Below are 24909 nucleotides of genomic sequence, written 5' to 3'. Positions count from 1 at the left end.
GCATTGGTGATCATTTTCCAACAGTTTATCGACTCTGGATCAGTTCCTATGGACTGTAGGGTAGCTAATGTAACACCACTTTTTAAAAAAGAAGGGAGAGAGAAAACAGGTAATTATCGACCGGTTAGCCTGACATCAGTAGTTGGGAAAATGTTGGAATCAATCATTAAGGATGAAATAGCAGCGCATTTGGAAAGCACTGACAGGATCGGTCCAAGTCAGCATGGATTTATGAAAGGGAAATCATGCTTGAAGAATCTTCTGGAATTTTTTGAGGATGTAACTAGCAGAGTGGACAAGGGAAAACCAGTGGATGTGGTCTATTTGTACTTTCAAAAGGCTTTTGACAAGGTCCCGCACAAGAGATTGGTGTGCAAAATCAAAGCGCATGGTATTGGGGGTAATGTACTGATGTGGATAGAGAACTGGTTAGCAGACAGGAAGCAGAGAGTCGGGATAAACAGGTCCTTTTTCAGAATGGCAGGCAGTGACTGACTAGTGGAGTGCCGCAGGGCTCAGTGCAGGGACACCAGCTCTTTACAATATACATTAACAATTTAGCTGAAGAAATTGAGTGTAATATCTCCAAGTTTGCAGATGACACTAAACTGGGTGGCGGTGTGAGCTGTGAGGAAGACGCTAAGAGGCTGCAGGGTGACTTGGACAGGTTAGGTGAGTGGGCAAGTGCATGGCAGATTCAGTATAATGTGGATAAATGTGAGGTTATCCATTTTGGGGGCAAAAACATGAAGGCAGAATATTATCTGGATGGCGGCAGATTAGGAAAAGGGAAGGTGCAACGAGACCTGGGTGTCATGGTTCATCAGTCACTGAAAGTGGGCATGCAGGTACAGCAGGCGGTGAAGAAGGCAAATGGTATGTTGGCCTTCATAGCTAGGGGATTTGAATATAGGAGCAGGGAGGTCTTACTGCAGTTGTACAGGGCCTTTATGAGGCCTCACCTGGAATATTGTGTGCAGTTTTGGTCTCCTAATCTGAGGAAGGACGTTCTTGCTATTGAGGGAGTGCAGCGAAGGTTCACCAGACTGATTCAAGGGATGGCTGGACTGTCATATTAGGAGAGACTGGATCAACTGGGCCTTTATTCACTGGAATTTAGAAGGATGAGAGGGGATCTCACAGAAGCGTATAAGATTCTGACGGGACTGAACAGGTTAGATGCGGGAAGAATGTTCCCGATGTTGGGGAAGTCCAGAACCAGGGGACATAGTCTTAAGATAAGGGGTAGTCCATTTAGGACTGAGATGAGGAGAAACTTCTTCACTCAGAGTTGTTAACCTATGGAATTCCCTGCCGCAGAGAGTTGTTGATGCCAGTTCATTGGATATATTCAAGAGGGAGTTAGATATGGCCCTTACGGTTAAGGCGATCAAGGGGTATGAAGAGGAAGCAAGAAAGGGGGGAATGATCTGCCATGATCTTATTGAATGGCGGTGCAGGTTCGAAGGGCTGAATGGCCTACTCCTGCATCTATTTTCTATGTTTCTGTTTCTATGAAGCACTGGATTGCTCATGTGTAATATTAGCCAACTTTTCCATGTATGTCTGTCACTTGGGGATTTGGTACAGGCCACAGAAGAAGCAACAAGCTCACTTGAGGAACAAAAGACCGTGCAGTTTTAGTGAGATTGGCCTCAAAACCTCCCTTGAGTAGATTGAAAAGAGAATTGGACTGCACAGTCTGTTTGGGGCGAAACCTCAAAGAAATGTTTCTCTGGCTGTTTGGAGAGAGGTAGCACTGTGCCAACCTCTCACCCTAGAACTACAGATCAGTGCAGCAAGAAGTTCAATGACCTAACCAGATCCTCAAGCTAACAGTGGCCATTTCCCTTTTATTCCTTAGGCATCCTAGGCATCAGTACACTCTTCACCCTCTAAGTTAAGAGCTGCATCCTTCGCACTGCCCTCTGGTTAAAGGGGACACTAATCAGCAATTTTACAATTTGTGTAACTATATCCCTTAACAACACTTGCATGAAGAATGGTAAAATCCCTTCCTCCACTTTTACAGAGTCTTATCACCCAATATCTTGTATCAGTTGCCCAGTGCTACCTTGGAGACAGCCCTCAACTGCTAGTCGTCACCTAATTCACTCAGTTTTTTGCAAGAGAAACCTGTGCACAATGTTCACGAGAGGCAGAGGACTGGAGGGAGTATCCCAACATTAAAGAGCTCACCCCTATAAGGTGCAGGTCCTGGAACACCTGAGGAGGCCCTATGCTCTTGCCATGGGAGGTGCTGAGGTTGAGGCAAAGCGACAGTGCCAGGTTAGTGGTTACACAGTTGTCATGGCATGTGAAGCAGTACACAGGCACCAAGCATTCACATCCTGCTCTGTCTCCTTGATCCCAAGGCAATAATCCCATTTCTGGAACCTATCTGGAGGCTAGATAGCTGAAGGCACAGCCATCCATGGTAGGCGGAGGAAGTGGGGGATGCACAAAGACTAGAGTTGGAGAAATGCAGAGTTCTCGGAGGTTTATAGGGCCGGAGGAGGTTACAGAGATGGGGAACGGCCATGGAGGGATTTGAACACCAGGATGAGAATTGTACTGGAGATGTTGCTGGACCAGGAACCAGTGTAGGTCAGCAAGCACAGCAGTGATGGGTGAACGGGACTTGGTGCGGGTTAGTATATGGGCAGCAGAGTTTTGGATGAGCTCAAGTTTATGGGCAGGAGAGCATTGCAATTGTCAATTCTGGAGGTAACAAGAACACAAATGAAAGCAGAAAATAAATTGAGACAAGGGCAGAGACGGATGATATGAAGGTGGAAGAATGCGGTCTTTGTGATGGAGAGCAAATGGGATCGGAAGCTCGTCCAGGGTCAGAAAGGACGCAGAGGTTGCGAACAATCTGGTTCACCCTGATATCGGAATGGATTTTGTGATGGGAGCCGAATATAATGGCTTTGGTTTTCCCAGTGTTTAAGTCAAATTACCAGGTTTATTGAATTCAATTTCACAACTTTTAAGCTCTCGACCTCTGGATTGGTAATCTAGTACCATAACTACTGAGCCATCATGGGTACCAGTATCCATGCCCGTACTGCACTCTGGCTGATATTACACAGACCTACTGTGGCTTACTAACATTACCTCGTGCCATAAAAGTTGATTATGGTCATTACCTTCACAGCCACATCAGGAGCGGTGTGGACTGATGAGCATGGCTTCAGGTTCCCTTGCAGTAGATGGCACTGCTGCCTTATTGCCTCTTTGGTGACGCACGCCTTTTACTGCACATTTCCTCACCAAGGTCCTCATCGGACTACATTGCCTGTGTATTTGTTGAGGGGGCAAGGTAATATCTAGTGGGGTACATCCTCAAATGTTACTTCATTCTCCTTTTCTCCTCCTTCTCCTTATCTTCCTCCTTTGTGATAATGGCATGCAAAGGTATGTCCATCGAGAAAGCCATTTCTTCTCCCGAGAGGCCCTTGGGTGCAGCTATGGACTGGGTAAAAGTCATTACCGACTGCCATAATCATGAGTCAGATTTTCAGCAATCTTCACTTCTGCTGGTCGCCACTGATTGTGGGAACAGCTGCATCTTGTATTTCTCATTCTAGCTTACCCCAAGTGCATTGAGCTTAAACCAGGAAATGTGGGCCTGCAGAGCCAAAGGCAATGGCTGGGGAGTTGGCAGACAGATCGTGGGAAGTGCAAAAAAGCATGTGGAAATCTGGGACAGTTGACTTTGGGACAAGAGACCTACTGCCCCGGGAAAGTAGCTGCCCCGATTTTGCACTATAGACACACCAAAAACAACATGGAATTTGGAGACCTGGGTGTTGGAAATGAAAAATGTTTCATTCCCCAGCACAAAATTCACATCAACATAAAATCAATACATCAGTATATTGAATAGAAGGGGCATCCAGTAAATCAGCCACTGTCTCATTGAATGGCGGAACAGGCTCGAGGGGCTCAGTGGCCTACTCCTGTTCCTATGTTCCTATATGATTGGCTGACCCTGACTTGCATTAGGAATATTTATAGTTTTGAAATCAAAGAATTTAGAAACATTTGTAATTCTAAACCATAGTATTCTATCATGAACTGGTTTAGTCTGTCGTCTTCTTTGAATATTCTAGCAGCTTCCTTACTAGACTATCTTGATAGCTGACAATATGGACATTTTAAAGTAACCTTTGGTTATGGATCTGTTCCTATGCATAGTAAGAAGAGGAGACGTGCTCTCGGCCTGGAGTGGCATTCGACCCCTGGTGTCTGATCCCAACTCGAAGGATACCCAGTCGATCTCCCGCAATCATGTTGTTACAGTGACTAACAGCGGACTGGTGACTATTGCAGGTATTATTGTTTGCAGTCAATAAATGTGAACTGTTCAAACCAGTTTGTAAAGTTAATATTGTTGAACTGCACAGTTAAATAATACATAGCATATTGGTCTTTTGAAATTTGTAGCTATTTTAAGTTAGTTTATTTTAGTTTATTCCTTTTTATGGACGAAGGACCTCCTTTTTTCTTTTTTTAGATTGCAATATGTTTAAGTTTTTAGACAAAGTGAATGCTACTGATAACCCAGTACAAATGCAGAATTCTTTGTGTATGGCATTTGCTGTTTCCTCTTGAGTTTTATTTTGGTCTACAAATACAGTAATGTAAAATACTTCATCTCAATACAATCTTTTTTTAAAAAAAGGTAAATAATGTGGACAGGCTGGAGTTGATGGTTCTGTGGGAGACAAGGTTACAGGAACTTGGAAAGCCGAGCAGCTGAAATATAGAGAGTTGGTGGCTGAGTGGAAAGGTGGGAAGTGAAAGTGTGAGGTCTATAAAATGAAGGAGGAAGATCGGGATTTTTGGGAGCGTGGGCAGGAAGATTCTTCAGATAGACGGAGAAGAAAGGAATAGCGGCTAGCAGTAGAATGAAGATTGGAGAGTCCAGAGGAAAAAAAGTCATGATGAATTTCTAATTATTGCATGAGAAAGGGTTTTAAGATGAGCAGGATGCTGCCTGACGATACCTGATGACCTGCATAGTGAGAGAAGTAGCAATGCTGCTGACTGTGATACAATGGTGTTTACACCTGTACAAATGTATTTTGTAGGTGGTAAATGGACCACTTACCGTATGATGGCAGAAGACACAATAAATGCTGCTATCAAAGCTCGTAACCTGAAGGTAACAGAACAGTGCAAGACAGTTGGGCTTCAACTAGAAGGAGCCCATGACTGGACTCCTAATCTACACATTAAATTGGTGCAATATTATGGTCTGGGGACTGAGGTAAGCAATGTTTAATGGATCAATACATTACTTGGTTCTAATCAAAGGCATCACATTGGGAATGGTGAAGGATGTGAATCTGTTTCTTCTTTATTTTTGAGGTGGGCTATTGAGTTTGAAAATAATAGTACTTTTAGGTGGCAATGAAGAGTGAAGCTTTTCTTAACTTGCCTAATTTGGAACTCTGCTCTTGAATAATTTGATAAATCATCTGTCTTCGCTGTCTTGGGCTTCTCTGGCACGACATACTTTTAGCCAAGTTGCCATCATATACTGTCCCACATAAAAGCTATATTCATGACTATTTAGTTTCCTCATATTGTATTACCTGTGCTGTGGTTGATATCGCATCCTCAGAGACTCTTTTTTCCATGAGTTCAGGCGTGCTTCAGGACTACGTTCCTTCTTCATCTCATTGACGTTCCCCACCTAGCATTCAACCCTATCCCCATTTTTGCTGATTCAGCTATACATCCATCAACATTCTTCAGGTTATATGCCCTCTATATACAGATCTTCCTTCCTCACGCATTAATCTGGTCAACACACTGCAGCAAAATCTTCTCCATGTCCTTTGATGGGGCAGTGAAAATCTGGTTTTGTTCAATTCGTTGAAGGAGGTTTATTCATGTCTCTTGCAAGCCCAAACAACTTCCACTTGTTAACATCTGATGGCTCTGAGTTTAGCCCTTCATCTGTTGGACATTATAGGCATCACTATATCCTCTGTTATCAAGTGGAGTTCCCTCAAATCTTAAATTACTAAAGCTGCCTCAAAGACGTTCAGTTTCCTGATGTGTGCAACACACTTGTCTTTTATCGCAACAACTCTTTACTCCCCGAAAGGTCCAAGTGCATCTAAAATTTGTAAACTGCTTCCATAGCTGAGGAGACTCTTCTATTGCCTGTCTTGCACTCCTAGGACAACTAGGCGTGTTGCTTTACACCCCTCTTGCACTCCTGGGCATGAAAAAACTTGTTGGCTAATAGGCAATCCCTCTCATGTGTGTCCTTCAATTTCATTCGCACTCTGTTTGTCTCTCTGTCTCTACGACATACTACACATAATTCTTCTCCCTGCACCTCATTGTGCTGAAATCAAGACTGATTGCTCAGTTTCCTATTCTAACATATCTCTTTCTTGGGGTCTCAAAACAGTAAAACTCCCTAGCTCCCTCACTGGTAGATTTTCCTCCAGTTAATGATGCAAAGGAAAAAGTTGGTGCAGATATAAAACAGATTTCTGAACATGTGACAGTATTCTATACGCAAAAATGTTTATTTAAAAAAATATGTTGTTGGGTGGAATTTTCCTGGCCCCATTCACCCAAATACTGGACATGAGCAGTGCACTCAGAGTCGCTGCACCTGCCCATGAACAGGAGCACTGGTATTTCCAATCCTAAGCAATGGCACCCCTGGCTCAAGCCTATTCTTGTGCTATCTAAGTTTTGGGGAAGGCAGGTCGAATTTGACCTCTGCTGCAGGCTTCTCAACTGTGTTCATGGCTGCCAAGCTTAGGGCCTTCTGACTGCATCTGGAAAGGAGCAGCCAAAATGTCCCAAGGCCCGAAGATCTGCAAGATGAATAAATTACATTTTTAAGACTCATCTTGTAGGCTTCTCTTCAGTCTGCCATTAAACCCCCTTTAAACCAGAGGATCTGAAGGGAGTTTCTGGCACAGGGCCCATCCTTCGAGGCATCCCAGCATCTGTGGCCCATGGCCGCAACTACACAAAAGTGAGGTGGGATTGCCAAGAACACACCCTGCCTCATTTACGTGACTATAGTGGGCCTGTGGGGAAGCCCTAGAACACATGGGGGTAGAGACAAGGCAAAAGGGGGCAGAGACCTGGCAAAACAAACCTCGTGTTTCTTTTTTTCTTCTTGTTCCTGGGAAATGGGCCTTCTCAGGGAGCAAAGGTCAGGAAAATCATCCCTGCATGTGTGCATGTTTGATATTTATCTCGAATCCGAGCTCCATATGAACATCCAGTGAGGGTGAAGCTTCAGAATCAAAGTGCATTAGCTGGAATGTCCCCGAAGTTTGTGGTCTGAATGACACTTTCCAGAAGGAACAGGATATTTGATCAGCATAACATAGTTAACACAAAAGTAATCAATGTGCATTTTAACAGATTTTGAATTGTGCTCTCGATCCTTAGGTTGCTCATCATCTTGCTTCTACTTATGGAGACAAAGCTTTTCAGGTTGCTAAGATGGCTAAAGTTACTGGAAGGAGGTGGCCTATAGTTGGCAAACGTTTGGCGGCTGAATTCCCATATATTGAAGCAGAGGTATGAAACAGCACTATTATTCCACTATTGTTATTATTGGTTGATAACTAGATTTTGAAATAGTCCTTTATAACGTTACCATAATTATAAAAAGATTTTATTTAGTGCATGTGATATTCTGAATGCCCAAAATATTGATAGTTTTGGTAAAGAAGTGGTTTCAGGCTGTTGTCAGGAGAGACCATGAAGATAGATTCTAGCCAAGCCATTTGTGCTGGCCTTGGATCTGAGTGCCCACTAAGTAGTGGGAGGATAGACCTTATGGTGTCAGTTAGAGCCCAAGTTTCGGGCCGCGCCTAGAACGGCGCAGCCCCGACCTGGACGCCCGTTTTTCACGCCACAAAGTGTGCCTAAAAAGAACTTACAGATTCTCCGGCTCCCTGCTGGTCCTCTGGCCCTCGGCACGGCGCAGCATGAGCTGTAGGGGGCGGAGCTAGATCACTGCGCTGAAAACAGTGCCGGAACCTCTGCACATGCGCGCCTCAGTGGGCGCGCATGTGCAGTAGCTCCAGGCGCCCAAAACTGTGTGGGAGGGGCCCGAAGCACGCAGCCCCTAGCCCTGGCCGAATGGTCTCACTGGGGCTGCATGCATAAGGCTGCCTCCCACACCTAGCTCCTGCTTCCTCCCGACCCAACTCGACTCCCGCTCCCCCCCCCCCCCCGCCCCCCCCTTCCCCCGACACCGACCTGACTCCCACTCCCCCCCCCCTCCCACCCCACCCCCAGACCGGACTGGACCCGACCCGCTCCCCCACCCGACCTGACCTCCCTCTCCCTCCCCCCCCCTCCCGACCCGAACCGAACTGACCTCCCTCCCACCACCCCCCTGACCCGACCCGCGCTTCTGACCCCCCAACCCGGACCCGACCCGACCCAACCTGACCTCCCTCCCCCCGCCCACGACATGACCCGACCCGACCTCCCTATGCCCCCTCCCCACCCCCCCGACCCGACCCGCGCTCCCTCCCTCCCCCCCCACTATCTGAACCAACCCGACCTCCTTCCTCCCCCCCCAACCTGACCCGTGCTCCCGACCCGACCCCCCCCCCCCCAACCGGACCGGACCCGATCTCCCCCCCGCGCTCCCGACCCCGGACCCCCGACCCGACCCGACCCAACGCCACCTACCTGGTGCTGGAAGTCTTGGGCCCGGCCGGGCCCAGCCCGTTCAGCCTCCCTCCCCCTTCTCCTTCTCCTTTCCCCCCTTCTCCTTCTCCTTTCCCCCCTTCTCCTTTCCCCCCTTCTCCTTCTCCTTCCCCCCCTTCTCCTTCTCCTTCCCCCCCTTCTCCTTCTCCTTCCCCCCCCTTCTCCTTCCCCCCACTTCTCCTTCCCCCCACTTCTCCTTCCCCCCACTTCTCCTTTTCCCCCTTCTCCTTTTCCCCCCTTCTCATTCCCCCCTTCTCATTCCCCCCCTTCTCATTCCCCCCCATCTCATTCCCCCCCATCTCATTCCCCCCCATCTCCTTCCCCCCATCTCCTTCCCCCCCATCTCCTTTCCCCCCATCTCCTTCCCCCTTCTCCTTCCCCCTTCTCCTTTCCCCCCCTTCTCCTTTCCCCCCCTTCTCATTCCCCCCTTCTCCTTCCTCCCTTCTCTTTCCCCTTCTCCCCCACTTCTCTTTCCCCTTCTCCTCTTCCCCCTCTTCCCCTTCTCCTCTCCCCCTTCCCCTTCCCCTTATCCTCTTCCCCCCCTTCCCCTACTCCTCTCCCCCCTTCCCCTTCCCCTTATCCTCTCCCCCCTTATCCTTATCCTCTCCCCCCCTTCCCCTTATCCTCTCCCCCCTTCCCCTTATCCTCTCCCCCCTTCCCCTTATCCTCTCCCCCTTCCCCTTATCCTCTCCCCCCCTTCCCCTTATCCTCTCCTCCCCTTCCCCTTCTCCTCCCCTCCTTTCCCTTCCCCTTCTCCTCCTCCTCCCCCCTCCCTTTCTCCTGCCCCCCCTTCACCCCCTTCCCTCCCCCTTCACCCCCTCCCCCTCTGCCTCCCTCCCTCCCCTCTCCCTCTACCCCCCTCCTCCCCCTCCCCTCGCTGTCAGAAACACAGACACTGACAGAGAGTGAGAGACACACACAGACAGACAGATAGAGACACTCTCAGAGACAAACTGGTGGGAGGGAGGGCATCCCAGCACGCTGTTGGAGGGCTCCCGGTGCTGCAGTCGGTAAGTAGAAATTTTTTTATTTATTGATTTAAAAAAATATATTTCTTCTTTTTTTTTGATTGATTTATTGGTTGATTTATTGATGTTTTTATCATTTATTATTGATGATGGCTCTGTATTTGTAAAACTGAAGTGTTTAATGTTTGTAAACTTCCCTTTAAACCCCCCCCCCCGCCCCTCCCCATTCCCTACGACTGATTTGTAACCTACGCCTGATTTTCTAAAGTGTAGACAAGGTTTTTTCGAGCGTACAAAAATCTTCACTTACTCCATTCTAAGTTAATTTGGAGTAAGTTTTCACTGCCGAAACTTTGAAAACAGGCGTAAGTGGCCGGACGCGCCCCCTTTTGGAAAAAAAAATTCTGTTCCAAAGTGAAACTGTTTTAACTGACTAGAACTGGAGCAAACTAAATGCCGAGAATTTGAATTTCTAAGATACTCCGTTCTACACCAGTTGCTCCAAAAAATCAGGAGCAACTGAGGCTGAAACGTGGGCCCTTAGATTCTGCAGACCCTGAGTGATATTGCCCCAAAACTCTCAGAAACTGTTTCCGTTGTTCTCTCTAAACAGTCCCCCAAACACTGAAGGTTGATGACCAAATCATCCATTGACTGGTCAGGAGGTCGCTTTTAAGGGGTGGTTGCAAATGTTTGTGGCGTCTCCAGCTAATTCAGGTCTTGTGGGGGTGTCTGCTGTGGTTCATTGTGTCGCACTCTTGCCTCTGAGTCAGAAAGTTGTGAATTCAAGCCCCATCCCAGAGACTTGAGCAGGCTGACCATTCAGTCTCCGCACCCCGCTGTCAGATCCCACTGTGATCTCTGACTCCTCTAGCACCTTGAGGATAATGAATGAAGGACGCCGCATTTATAAATGGATTGATGAATTGCAAGGAAGAAGCAGGAAGCTTGCTGTGGCTGCTCTGGTGAGATTGCTAAGCATCTTCCTGGATTGAAGGTTCAAGAAAGTGGCAGCCTTGGCCACCTCCCTCCACAAAATGCTTAGTGAATTTCCAATTATGGGGACATGCAGGTGAAGTTTTCCGCTGAATTCTTCAATCTGGCTGCCATCTTTTTCACCCAAGTTGTTTGTTTTGTGCTGCCACTGTCCTTTTATATCCTGCTACTGCAACAAGTCTACGCCCCTCCTGCAGGTATTTTCCAGCCTCAATTTCCTCTTTGCCTCTCCCCGCCCCTTCACTCCCATTCCTCCAGGTGTTTTCCAATCCTCCTCTCTTCAGGGCCCATTTGGGGCTTAATTCCCACCCTTCACTAATTTCTGCTACCTGCCCAGCATATCTGAGGCATTGCAGGCTGTATTTAGACAGCCTTAAATGTCTCTGCCTATGTAAATTGGCTGATCAGCAAGGTCAGCCAATAAGGCGGAAGGAAGATGTGCTGCACCTCAGTCCCGATGGCATACTGACACTGTTGGGGTTTACAAGCCCCCCTATTTTGAAGTTTGGGGGGTGGGGGAAGACCATTTAGGCTTTAATGTCTCTTAAATATAAAAAAAAGTCTGTACACTTTGTCTAGGTGAAATATGCTGTGAAAGAATACGCATGCACTGCTGTTGACATCATTGCACGTCGTACACGGCTTGCGTTCCTGAATGTGCAGGCTGCTGAAGAAGCACTTCCACGTATAGTGGAAATAATGGCCTCAGAATTGAACTGGAGTGAGCAGCGGGTCCAGGTGATCTACTTATTTTTTTTATAAATTTTATTTTAGTAGATGGCTCTCTCTAGCCAGATAAAATGTTGATAATTTCAGATGACACCCTGTAGGATTCTTTTGCACTGTTCTTTCATTATTTACTGCGAGCTGAATATAATAAATGCCTCTGCACAGACCAAACATCTGTCCTTCTTAGTATTTGCTGCAAAGAAGCCCCTGTTTTATTGAATGAATTATGCATTTGAAAATAAATGAGATAGCTTATATCAATACACTTTTAATAATTGTTTTCATTTTATTCAAAATGTGTCTAATCCATTGAATCAGATGATCTGAGTGGGATTTCAGTAGAGAATGCAGCATTTAGAAATTTACTGGCTAGATTTTGGTTTTTGAAGTGAAGTGATCTAGTGTGGAAATAACAGTTCCATAATTTGCAGCAAAGAGTTTTTGTGTTTTTTTTAAAGGATTGGTGTTTTCACAAATTATCCTGTGGCTGTAGGGTTTTTATGGGAATACACAAACCAAGGAAATATAGATGCCTTGGTGAATTAATAATTACTTGCAGTTTTACTCTCTCACATAATATTCATTGCTCATCAAATATATGTCCTTGTTTAAGTTCATTCAGTTTATTATCTATCAGTAGTTTTTAAACAGCTACTGCTTTTATCACTGTTCGCTACTCATTAAATTGCACCGTGGATTTTAAACAGATGCTTGAATTACATAGTGTAGATTGCTTTGATTAGAATGTATAATAATGTAAAATAATAAATGTAACTTTTTTGCCATAATTTAATCATTATTACATATTTAATTCCTAACAGCGTGAATCTAATTCCTGTTGCATATATTTAGGATGAATTGAATGCTGTTAAGCAGTTTCTGTACCATGAAATGGGCTACAAGGTTCGATCTGATGAACTAATCAACACCGAAATAAACCTGACACCTTCAGATGTGGATAGGTAAAAAATGATTTTCTTTCCTTTTTCCTTTTTCCTCCACAACCTCCCCATTTACCTGTTCCAGATGGTTTTGTTTAACCCTTTACTGGTTCAAATTGGTATATTTACTTTTCCAGATACAAAAAAAGGTTTGAGAAATTTGATGAGGAACAGAAGGGTTTTATCACAGTTCTTGATGTCCAGCGTGTGTTAGAGGTAAAAATAATCCTTTACTGCCACAGGTGTACTTAAAGATTGGTCTCACTATTTAAAAGCAGATTTATTTACAGAAAACTGTGAAAGCAGTCCATATTTTATTCTGTTTCAAGACAATTTTAAATACTGTGCACACAAAATTAAGTGAAACCTCAAACTGTTATTACAGAGCTCTCATAATAAACACTTAGTCACAGTGGAAACACTTATCAGTGGCAGAGGAGCCCATTCGACAATGAATAAATCTCTTATAAAAGCTACTTTGCAGTAAATATGAGTTTGTAATAATGCATTTTAAAATCCCAAACTATTTGATCTTTGTCTATCTTTCATCTAGAGTATTGGTTATAAGGTGGATGAAGACACGCTCCATGACATTTTAATTGAAGTTGACATAAATAAGAATGGGCAGGTAGAACTAGTTGAGTTCTTGCAGGTGGGTATCTATCATTTCCATTAGAATCCTTTAAAGGGAATGATGGTGTAATTTGGAAATAATTTTAAATTGTTTAGGTTATTCACTAAGATTCCTTCTTTGAATAAAGAGTTCAGCCTTTTGACATTAATTTAATTTTCACTTAAGATAAAATTGAGGTTCTTGATCTGCTTATTTGACTTTGTCCGCAAGAGCGTTTTGAGTTTATTTTTCCTCTGAAAGCAGAGTTTGTTTTTGTAGATCTTGTCCTAGGTAGGTATTTCAAATATCTGCCAGGTCTTTCCTCTATGGTGACAGTGATGAATGCAGAACACGAGATAAATTAATGCTAGGGATTTTGGTCAATGTCAGGTCTTTCTTCGCTGTGTCAAGTTAAACAAACAAGATCAAGGCAAAGGAAATGGTAATTGTCCCTCCTGAGATGAGCTGGAGATAACTGCATTGGGGTAGCAGATTGCAGAATATTTCCCTTTTGTGTCTTGCATGACAATTTTTTTATATATATTTATTTGAATGTAATGACTGTGAGTATCTCAAATGTGTAAGCAAACTGTTTTAATTTATTTCCTCTGTCAGTCAGTTATATAGATTATAGAATGTAATAAATAAACCCGAGTTTCAATAAATAGAAACTGATGTGCACAGCCATGAGGTGCTGATATCCATGTGTTAAAATCAGGAATATTAATGCTCAGTGTTAACATTAAGTATTAAATATTTTTCTGATTCCTTTAGAGTGGAAAATTGCACATGTCATTCCATTATTTAAGAATGGTGAGAGAGGGCAACCAGGGAATTATAGACCAGTTAGCCTACCACTGTTGTCAGGAAATTACTAGAGTCTATAATTAAGGATAGGGTGACTGAACACCTTGAAAATTTTCAGTTGATCAGTGAGAACCAGCATGGATTTGTAAAGAGCAGGTCATGCCTACCCAATGTGATTGAATTTTTTGAAAAAGTGTCTAAAGTAGTGGATAGGAGAATGTCTATAGATATTATTTATATGGAGTTCCAGAAGGCATTTGATAAAGTCCCTCATAAGAGACTGTTGACTAAAGTTGAAGCCCATGGAATTGAAGACCAATTATAGACCGGGTTAGGAAATTGGTTGAGTGGCAGAAGACAGAAAGTGGGGATAATGGGTAGGTACTCTAATTGGCAGACTGTGACTAGTGGTGTCCCACAGGATCTGTATTTTGGGCCTCAGCTATTCACCATGGGCTAGAAATTGCATTGGCTTACCGCCCGATTTCTGGATGGCATTGGCCATTGTAGGCGTTAACCAGGTCAGCGAGAAATTGCCCAGTGAGTCACGCCGGCGGTTTCGAAGTACTGCTGGGGAGCAGACTGCTGGTGTGCTCCGTGCACAGATCGCCCTGGTGCGATATTTGGCTCAGCGGTGACCCATAGGTAAGTATGAAAAAAAACACCCATGAGAATCAGCGGAGCTGGGCGGTAGGTGAGTAGCTCTGCAAGAAAAAAGTTAGTAATTGGTTTTCTACTCATTATTTTAAAATTCTGTTGTGGTGATTTAGGTTAAAAGGGTCTTGAGAATGTTTTTATGATTTTTTATGTTCTGTTTTTTGAAAAAATATTTTGTGTTTTTCTCCACTGAGGCCCAACCCACAGCCTTGGGGTAAATTTTTAGTGATTTTTTAATTTATCACCCATTTTCTTTAGGAACTGCCCAATCGACCCTAAATTCCACTTTTTCGCCAAGAATTGGGATGCAACTTTCTTTTTTTTTCGCTGGGCGTTTTTTTTCTTTTTTGGGGGGGAAGTTTTCACTCGCGATACTCTTGGGAATCTTAGCAGTCTTTTGGGTGGCAATCGGGCAGTTGCGGGTTGTTAGGAAATTCTAACCCATGTCTATTAATGACTTAGATGATGGGATAGAAAGCCATATATCCAAATTTTGCATAAAATGACACAAAGCTAGGCGGCATTGTAAGCAGTGTAGGCATTCGATAAGGTGCCACATAAAAGGTTACTGCACAAGATAAGTGCTCATGGGGTTGGGGGTAACATTAGCATGGATAGAGGATTGGCTAAATAACAGAAAACAGAGAGTCGGGATAAATAGGTCTTTTTCAGGTTGGCAAACTGTAACTAGTGGGGTGCCACAGGGATCAGTGCTGTGGCCTCAACTATTTACAATCTATATTAATGACTTGGATGAAGATATAAAGATAGGTGGGAATGCAAGTTGTGAGGAGGACGCAAAGATCTGCAAAGGGATAATAGACAAGCTAAGTGAGTGGGCAAAAATTTGGCAGATGGAGTATAATGTGGGAAAATGTAAGGTTATCCACTTTGGTAGGAATAATAAAAAAGCAAATTATTTAAATGGGGAGGGTTTACAAAATGCTGAGATATAGAGGGATCTGGGGGTCCTTGTACATGAAAAGTTAGCATGCAGGTACAGCAAATAATTAGGAAAGTAAATGGAATGTTGCTCTTTATTGTGAGGGGAAAGGCGGCGTTGGTGAGACCACACCTGGAGTACTGCGTACAGTTTTGGTCGTCTCATTTAAGGAGGGATAAACTTGCATTGGAGGCAGTTCAGAGAAGATTCACGAGGATGATTTCTGAGATGAAGGGGTTGTCCTATGAAGAAAAGCTGAGCAGGTTGGGCCTATACTCATTGGAGTGTAGAAAACTGAGGTGTGAACTTATTGAAACGTATAAGATTCTAAGGGGCTTGACAGGGTAGATGCAGAGAGGATGTTTCCCTTCGTGGGGGGGATAGAAACATAGAAACATAGAAAATAGGTGCAGGAGTAGGCCATTCGGCCCTTCGAACCTGCACCACCATTCAATGAGTTCATGGCTGAACATGCAACTTCAGTACCCCATTCCTGCTTTCTCGCCATACCCCTTGATTCCCCTAGTAGTAAGGACTACATCTAACTCCTTTTTGAATATATTTAGTGAATTGGCCTCAACAACTTTCTGTGGTAGAGAATTCCACAGGTTCACCACTCTCTGGGTGAAGAAGTTTCTCCTCATCTCGGTCCTAAATGGCTTACCCCTTATCCTTAGACTGTGACCCCTGATTCTGGACTTCCCCAACATTGGGAACATTCTTCCTGCATCTAACCTGTCTAAATCCATCAGAATTTTAAATGTTTCTATGAGATCCCCTCTCATTCTTCTGAACTCCAGTGAATACAAGCCCAGTTGATCCAATCTTTCTTGATATGTCAGTCCCGCAACCCGGGAATCAGTCTGGTGAACCTTCGCTGCACTCCTTCAATAGCAAGAATTTCCTTCCTCAAGACCAAAACTGTACACAATACTCCAGGTGTGGCCTTACCAAGGCCCTATACAACTGTAGTAACACCTCCCTGACCCTGTACTCAAATCCCCTCGCTATGAAGGCCAACATGCCATTTGCTTTCTTAACCGCCTGCTGTACCTGCATGCCAACCTTCAATGACACCATGACACCCAGGTCTCGTTGCACCTCCCCTTTTCCTAATCTGTCACCATTCAGATTATAGTCTGTCTCTCTGCTTTTACCACCAAAGTGGATAACCTCACATTTATCCACATTATACTTCATCTGCCATGCATTTGTCCACTCACCGAACCTATCCAAGTTACTCTGCAGCCTCATAGCATCCTCCTCGCAGCTCACACTGCCACCTAACTTAGTGTCATCCGCAAATTTGGAGACACTACATTTAATCCCCTCGTCTAAATCATAAATGTACAATGTAAACAGCTGGGGTCCCAGCACAGAACCTTGCGGTACCCCACTAGTCACTGCCTGCCATTCTGAAAAGTACCCATTTACTCCTACTCTTTGCTTCCTGTCTGACAGCCAGTTCTCAATCCACGTCAGCACACTACCCCCAATCCCATGTGCTTTAACTCTGCACATTAATCTCTTGTGTGGGACCTTGTCGAAAGCCTTCTGAAAGTCCAAATATACCACATCAGCTGGTTCTCCCTTGTCCACTCTACTGGAAACATCCTCAAAAAATTCCAGAAGATTTGTCAAGCATGATTTCCCTTTCACAAATCCATGCTGACTTGGACCTATCATGTCACCTCTTTCCAAATGCGCTGCTATGACATCCTTAATAATTGATTCCATCATTTTACCCACTACTGATGTCAGACTGACCGGTCTATAATTCCCTGTTTTCTCTCTCCCTCCTTTTTTAAAAAGTGGGGTTACATTGGCTACCCTCCACTCCATAGGAACTGATCCAGAGTCTATGGAATGTTGGAAAATGACTGTCAATGCATCCGCTATTTCCAAGGCCACCTCCTTAAGTACTCTTGGATGCAGTCCATCAGGCCCTGGGCATTTATCGGCCTTCACTCCCATCAATTTCCCGACTAATAAGGATTTCCCTCAGTTCTTCCTTCTTACTAGACCCTCTGACCCCTTTTATATCCGGAAGGTTGTTTGTGTTCTCCTTTGTGAATACCGAACCAAAGTACTTGTTCAATTGGTCTGCCATTTCTTTGTTCCCCATTATGACTTCCCCTGATTCTGACTGCAGGGGACCTACATTTGTCTTTACTAACCTTTTTCTCTTTACATATCTATAGAAACTTTTGCAGTCCGTCTTAATGTTCCCTGCAAGCTTCCTCTCGTACTTTATTTTCCCTGCCCTAATCAAACCCTTTGTCCTCCTCTGCTGAGTTCTAAATTTCTCCCAGTCCCCAGGTTCACTGCTATTTCTGGCCAATTTGTATGCCACTTCCTTGGCTTTAATACTATCCCTGATTTCCCTTGATAGCCACAGTTGAGCCACCTTCCCTTTTTTATTTTTACGCCAGACAGGGATGTACAATTGTGGTAGTTCATCCATGCGGTCTCTAAATGTCTGCCATTGCCCATCCACTGTCAACCCCTTAAGTATCATTCGCCAATCTATCCTAGACAATTCACGCCTCATACCTTCAAAGTTACCTTTCTTTAAGTTCTGGACCATGGTCTCTGAATTAACTGTTTCATTCTCCATCCTAATGTAGAATTCCACCATATTATGGTCACTCTTCCCCAAGGTGCCTCGCACAACGAGATTGCTAATTAATCCTCTCTCATTACACAACACCCAGTCTAAGATGGCCTCCCCCATAGTTGGTTCCTCGACATATTGGTCTAGAAAACCATCCCTTATGCACTCCAGGAAATCCTCCTCCACCGTATTGCTTCCAGTTTGGTTAGCCCAATCTATGTGCATATTAAAGTCACCCATGATAACTGCTGCACCTTTATTGCATGCACCCCTAATTTCCTGTTTGATGCCCTCCCCAACATCACTACTACTGTTTAGATCTAGAACTAGGGGGCATAGTAGGACACAGAGGTGTAGGGGAACAAAGAGACCTTGGAGTATATGTCCACAGATCCCGGAAGGTAGCAGGCCAGGTAGATAAGATGGTTAAGAAGGCATACATGCTTGTCTTTATTAGCCGAGGCATAGAATATAAGAGCAGGAGAGTTATGTTTGAACTGTATAAAACACTGGTTAGGCCACAACTGGAGCACTGCGTGCAGTTCTGGTCACCGCATTACAGGAAGGACGTGATTGCACTGGACAGGTTACAGAGGAGATTTACAAGGATGTTGCCGGGAGTGAAGAATCTTGGATATGAGGAAAGATCGGATAGGCTGGGTTTCTTTGGAACAGAGGAGGCTGAGAAAAGACCTCATTGAGGTGTATAAAGTTATGAGGGGCCTAGATATAGTGGATAGAAAGGGCCTATTTCCCTTAGCAGAGGGGACAACAACCAGGGGGCACACTTTAAAGTAATTGGTATAAGGCTTAGAGGGAATTTGAGGAGAAATATCTTTACCCAGAGGTGGTGGGGGTCTGGAACTCACTGCCTGAAAGGGTGGTAGAGGCAGAAACCCTCACCGCATTTAAAAAGTACTTGGATGTGCATTTGAAGTTCCGTAACCCTGGAGCTGGAAAGTGGGATTAGGCTGGATACCCTTTTGTTGGTCAGCATGGACACGATGGGCCAAAATGGCCTCCTTCCGTGCTGTAAACTTCTATGATTCAATGATAGTTTAATAAAGGGCCGTCCATTTAAAACAGAAATGAGGAAGAATTTCTTCTCTGAGGGTCGTGAATCTTTGGAATTCTCTAGAGGTGTAGAGGCTGGATCATTTAATATATTTAAGGTGGAGATACAGATTTCTGAATGATAAGGAAGTAAAGGGTTATGGGGAGCGGGCAGGGAAGTGAAGTTGAGTCCATGATCAGATCAGCCATGATCTTATTGAATGGCAGAGCAGGCTCGAGGGGCTTGATGGCCTACTCCTTCTCCTATTTCTTATGCTCTTATGGAGATGGAAGCATAAAATTAGAGATATTAATATGTTAAGTGAAAGGGCAAAACTGGTGCAAATGGATTTCAATGTAGGCACATGTGAGGTCATCCAACTTTGGTCTAAAAAGGATATTTTCTAAATTGTGAAAAGCTAAAAACAGTGGAGGTCCAGGTAGACAGATCATTAAAATATTCTGAACAGGTACAGCAAATAATCAAAACGGCTAATGGGATGCAGGCCTTTTTATCTAGAGGATTTGAATACAAGGGAGTAGAAGTTATGCTGCAGCTGTACAAATCCCTGGTTAGACCACACCTGGCAGTAGTACTGTGAGCAGTTCTGGGCACCAGACCTTTGGAAGGATATATTGGCCTTGGAAGGGAGTGCAGCGTAGGTTTACCAGAATGATACCCGGACTCCAAGGGTTAAATTACCATGAAAGATTACACAATTGGGGTTGCATTCCCTAGAACTTAGACGGTTATGGGGTGATTTGATCAACGTTTCAAGATGTTAAGGGTAACAGTTGGGTAGATAGAGAGAAACTATTTCCGCTGGTTGGGGAGTCGAGGTAGGGGACATAATCTAAAAATTAGAGACATGATCGCAGATCAGCCATGATCTTATTGAATGGCGGAACAGGCTCAAGGGGCTAAATGGCTTACTCCTGTTCCTATGTTCCAAAACTAATTTTATTTTAATGGTCAGAAAATCATGAGATCCACACCAGGAGTGCAGAATTAGAACATTTGACTTTGTATCTTCTTGGTGACGAGATTTAATGGTGAATGGTTAGTTTCACTGATGGCATGAATGTCCTCCAGCAAAAGAAATGGTGTTATGCCAAGATTGTAGTCATTTTAATGATACTTGTTTGGTACAAAGAGTATTTATAACCACATTCAGAATACAGAAACTAGACAAATAATGAGAATATATGAATTGGATACAGTGAGAAAAATGCTAATTACAAACCATGCCTAACACTGCAGAAAACATCTAGGAATGTAGGTATTTCCATCTAAAGCTATCCCAATTAAAGAACTTTACTGCATTTAGCAACTTTAAATTCTTGTTCGGTGATTCAAAGCTTTTACTCTGAGGAGAAAAAATGAGTTGCTTTCTTATCTCCAGCATCATGAACAAACTATTAAACAAACTAATGCTGAATATTCTATAACGCTGGGGGAAAAAAAATGCTCCATCGAGAATGATCTTATTCATTGTATGGTTTGAGGAAGAAATGGACCATATTCGAGTAAATCCATTGTGTTAGTTGGTAGCGTTTGTTTCCTCTTTTGAGAGCGGAGATTCTTGTGCAGTAAGTGTTAGTAGAGAAGTTTGTCACCGTGAAAGAACTCGAACTGCTAACTTTAGAAGCAGTTTTAAGGAAATCAGCAGGGATTAATCCAGCAATCATGTCCGTGGCCCTTTATCAAAGTGAAATATTCTTGCCCGCATTCCACTGTTTTCTTGAACTCAGAACATTGTACGACAGTGAAAAAGTGAGGATAATATTCACCTTCATCATCCGGGTGGTAATCTGGTGAAACGGAGCTCCCTCTCATTGTAGAACCTGCCCAATTTTCAGCCCATTAATTCCAATGAGAATGGGGTGATTGTACAATCGACAGGTGATACACTGGATCCGATTACTGCCCACGTAGTGAAGGTGGAAATTATCCCCATTATCTGTGGTTGCCATGTTACAGAACATGCTGCCATGTTGAAAGTGAGCACCATGTTCTGTTTTTTTTGATGATCTTGGTTTTGACATGGGTCTCCGTGTGATCTTCCACGTACAACTGTAAGTACCTTTCCTGATTGGGCTGGGATAACAGTACAACTTAAAATCTTGTGTTTGTATCTTTGCTGAAATGATGCGTGTACAGTGGAACTGTTTAATCTCCTTCACATAACTTATCAATGGATAAACTATGCTAACAAACAATATGATCAATGTGGATTTCTGTAAAAATGTTTCCTTCAATTACTTCTACTTCCAGTTGATGAGTGCAGTCCAGAAAGGCTCAATATCTAGAAGCAGATTGGCTATTTTGATGAAAAAGGCTGAAGAGAATCTGATGAAAGAAGATCCCATTCCTGTGCTCCGCAGTGGAGGAGGCCTGTGAGTTTTGCTCACCAAATGCAGTATGGGCCATAAGAGAAGGCAAGATTTCCAGTTGCTGATGCCACTGCTAGCACAAAGCTTCATGTTGCAGGACTTTTATTTTGCACTGTTTGAGCTTTGCACCTGTTGAACATACAAGATGCATGAAATTCTATAACTTCCTTCTCAAAGTCTTTCCTTTGACCATTGTGCTTCACAGCAATAACGTAGTTGCATTATATTACTAAATTATTCAAGTATAACATATCTTTATATCTGGTGTAAATTTTGATAAACTCAAGTAATTGTAAAAACTTTTATATTTCAACATTTGAGATTCATTCAAAATAGAATAATGGATAATAGTACAACATTTATTCTCCTTCCTGTTTGGGAAGAGGGGAGAGTAATTCTTTCTGTCTGTGCCAAAGTGGTAGGTGTAAAGTAACTCAAAAATGGCTTCATGTTTTATGGGCAGTGTCTCTGAATGTTGAGCTCTTTCCATTATGCTAACTGGAAAATGGAGTTATGGTGTGGGACAATCTCTTTTTACTGTCCATCCAGCTGATCATCTGTTATACAAACCTGATAACTCAATGACTTCAAAATACTTCATTTAGTCATCAAACTTTTTGCGAGTGACTCTTTCATCCCATAATGGGGCTTATTGAAGAATGACATACTGATGTCCATTGATCTGTCCCACCAACAAATCTGCAAATAATTATATCTTTTTTTAATAAACATTGATTGTATCAAACTTAATCAGTAATTACCCTATTCGCCATGTTCAGAGACAGACTTGCTGCGCATCATTAACTTTTCTTACTATATATCTATAAACAGTATTTTCATATCACAGTAACTTATTAGGGAAGAAATCGGTCCTCGTTGTGCCCATTATCCAGGCAGACAATAAAATGAGGCCGAAAAGGACCGTTTTTGGGGCTCAGCATCCCGTGCCTTAAGAGCACCTGAAATATTGGGTCTGGCCAAAAAACAGTGTTAGGGACCTTGAATATGTTAATGAGGCACCTAATGACTGTATCATGAAATCTGTTGCCGTCGAGTGGATCAGGTGCTGGGCCTGTGCCGCTCAGTTTTTTTGGATCGTAATGCAGCCTAACTGGGGGATGAGAGGGAATGAGTCTGCAGCAGTGGAAATCGCGACTTTCCTTGCGTAACTGACCAGTTGCTGCAAAGGCTGCTTTGCTTGCCTGCCCAGGCCCCACTTAACATGCCATCAGGGCCTTATTGCCGTCACAAGACCCCGATTAGCAGTTATGCATGAGACTGCAGCCTGGGTCCGGTGGGCACCTCATCCAGCGGCATAATCGGTGACGTTAAAATCGGAGATTGGTGGGAACAGAGCAGAAACTGAAGCGGCTTCATTTTAACTGCTTGCCTGCTCCATTTCTGCAGAGTGGGGAGAGTTAAAATCCCCCCCCCCCACCTTGAAATTGTAAAACATTTTGGACTGTACTTGTATTTCTATGCAGACAGTTGAATTTATGTAGCACATTGTGCATAGACTATGACATAAAGGCTGAACCTTTCTCTCCCTGTGTATTCTGGGATTATGGTGAAGTGGGCGGATGCTCAACATCTACAAACTCGAACTGAGTACCTCTCCCTGTTTTGTCCCTGTGGGAAATATCTCCATAACTGGAGAAAGTCTGCTGCTGCCTGATAATACTCCCTAGCATCTATTGCCCATGTGGATTTTCTTGCACCCCATCTGTCTTTGATGGTTTATTTCCTCTTGCCACACACACATTTTGTGTAGTCATAGCAGGTGCCAATAAAAATCGACTTAAATTGCCTTTCTTACAACTTACAAAATGTACCCCCCCTCCACTCCCTAACCCCCTCCACGTCCCTCCCAACCCCCCTGCACTTCCCCGCCAATGCCCTCCAGTCCCCCTCCACATCCCCTCAACCCCTCCCCTCACCCCCCCCTCCATGTCCCCTCAACCCCCCCCTCCATGTCCCCTCAACCCCCCCCCATGTCCCCTCAACCCCCCCTCCATGCCCCCTCAACCCCCCCCTCCATGCCCCCTCAACCCCCCCCTCCATGCCCCCTCAACCCCCCCCTCCATGCCCCCTCAACCCCCCCTCCATGTCCCCTCAACCCCCCCCTCCATGTCCCCTCAACCCCCCCTCCATGTCCCCTCAACCCCCCCTCCATGTCCCCTCAACCCCCCCTCCACGTCCCCTCAACCCCGCCCTCCTCCACATCCCCCCAACCCTCTGCACTTCCATGCTGCTCCCCCTTGATGCCCTCCCAACCCCCCACGCCCCAGTCCCCTCCTGCCTCCCATGTCACCCACCCACCCCCTCCCCCCCATTCTCCCACCCACCACCATCGTTTTCCAGTCACTTTTGAATAAAGGGGGTGATTTTAAAGAAAACGGTAATCAGACAAAGCTATTCATGCATTTTCGATGACTGGATTGATTATACTGATATTTGTGTGTCGACCTGCAGATTTCTGTTTTCAAAAGTTGTCTTTATGCCTGTTTTCAGTTACATTTGTGATTAGTGCTCATTTTAGTTTTGTTTATATTAGGATTTTTCAACGTGTGTTCCATTATATTCCAATTATATTGAGTTACAGCTCATCACAACTCTTAATACTTAAAAGGAGGGATGCATCTTATATAATTGCTACGTCACGATATGGTTAAACATTTGTGCTTGAAAAGAAATGCAAGGCAATAAGATACATTTACAACTTAGTGACTTGTTTTAAATCATAGCACAAATTAAACACATGCATCATATTGTGGAATTTCAGGAAAACTTACTTTGTACTCTGAGATATCAGCTTTTGTCACACTCATCGTAACATACAAAAATATTTGGCCATCTACTGGCTGCTCTTTCTACACACTGTAATATGCTTAGATTGTGTTCTGATAGCTCCATGGACTATGCACAAAGTAAACTTATGCCCCACAAAGTCCAGTTTCATTTATGTAAGAATTCCCATACACTGTATTTGGTGGAGTAGTAAACAATTTTGTATATTTGCATTAGATTTATATATATTATGAATATATTTTTCAAGATATTCATACATGGTATTTAAACCATATGTTTAACACCATTTAAAGTGAAAACACAGGTGCTAATTAGTAACTGTAGAAATGTGGACTATCCATTTCCTCCTATCATTAAACACATTCACAAATAAGTTTAGAAAATGCCCAGGAGTTTTACTGGCTAGAATTGAAGTGCAGCCAAGATTAGTATACCTTTTAGTGCACTCCAGAGTCATGTTGGTTATACTGCTACGTTTGTGTCAATGCGCACTCAAAACAACTTCACATGGCAAAAGTGGCAGTAAACCTACACCTAGAATTGACACCATAACAGTCTTTGTTTTTTAGTAGTGCATTCTTAAAGGCACATTATTTTTTCTTTAAAATGGATTCTTAATTAATTTCCTACCTGATAACACAAAAGGCAAAATTAATTTGAAGAAG

General features: G+C 43.8%; 1 protein-coding gene across 2 annotated transcripts in view; it reads left to right on the top strand.

The window, feature by feature from the left end:
* The window catches only part of gpd2 (glycerol-3-phosphate dehydrogenase 2 (mitochondrial)), a 231470-nt gene extending 207998 nt beyond the window's left edge, over positions 1-23472 (top strand). The window contains exons 10-17 of one of the 2 annotated variants that reach the window (XM_070875618.1): positions 4204-4338; positions 5100-5278; positions 7444-7575; positions 11265-11423; positions 12267-12376; positions 12493-12571; positions 12909-13007; positions 21318-23472. In XM_070875618.1, the coding sequence (XP_070731719.1) occupies positions 4204-4338; positions 5100-5278; positions 7444-7575; positions 11265-11423; positions 12267-12376; positions 12493-12571; positions 12909-13007; positions 21318-21443 (1019 nt within the window). In that variant the 3' untranslated portion in view covers positions 21444-23472. The remainder of the gene's footprint in view (positions 1-4203; positions 4339-5099; positions 5279-7443; positions 7576-11264; positions 11424-12266; positions 12377-12492; positions 12572-12908; positions 13008-21317) is intronic. The other variant, XM_070875619.1, reaches the window with a different exon arrangement.
* Positions 23473-24909: the final 1437 nt, after the last annotated feature.

Source organism: Pristiophorus japonicus, chromosome 3, assembly GCF_044704955.1.
Source record: "Pristiophorus japonicus isolate sPriJap1 chromosome 3, sPriJap1.hap1, whole genome shotgun sequence".
NCBI lineage: Eukaryota > Metazoa > Chordata > Chondrichthyes > Pristiophoridae > Pristiophorus > Pristiophorus japonicus.
This window is presented reverse-complemented; position numbering and strand designations above follow the sequence as displayed.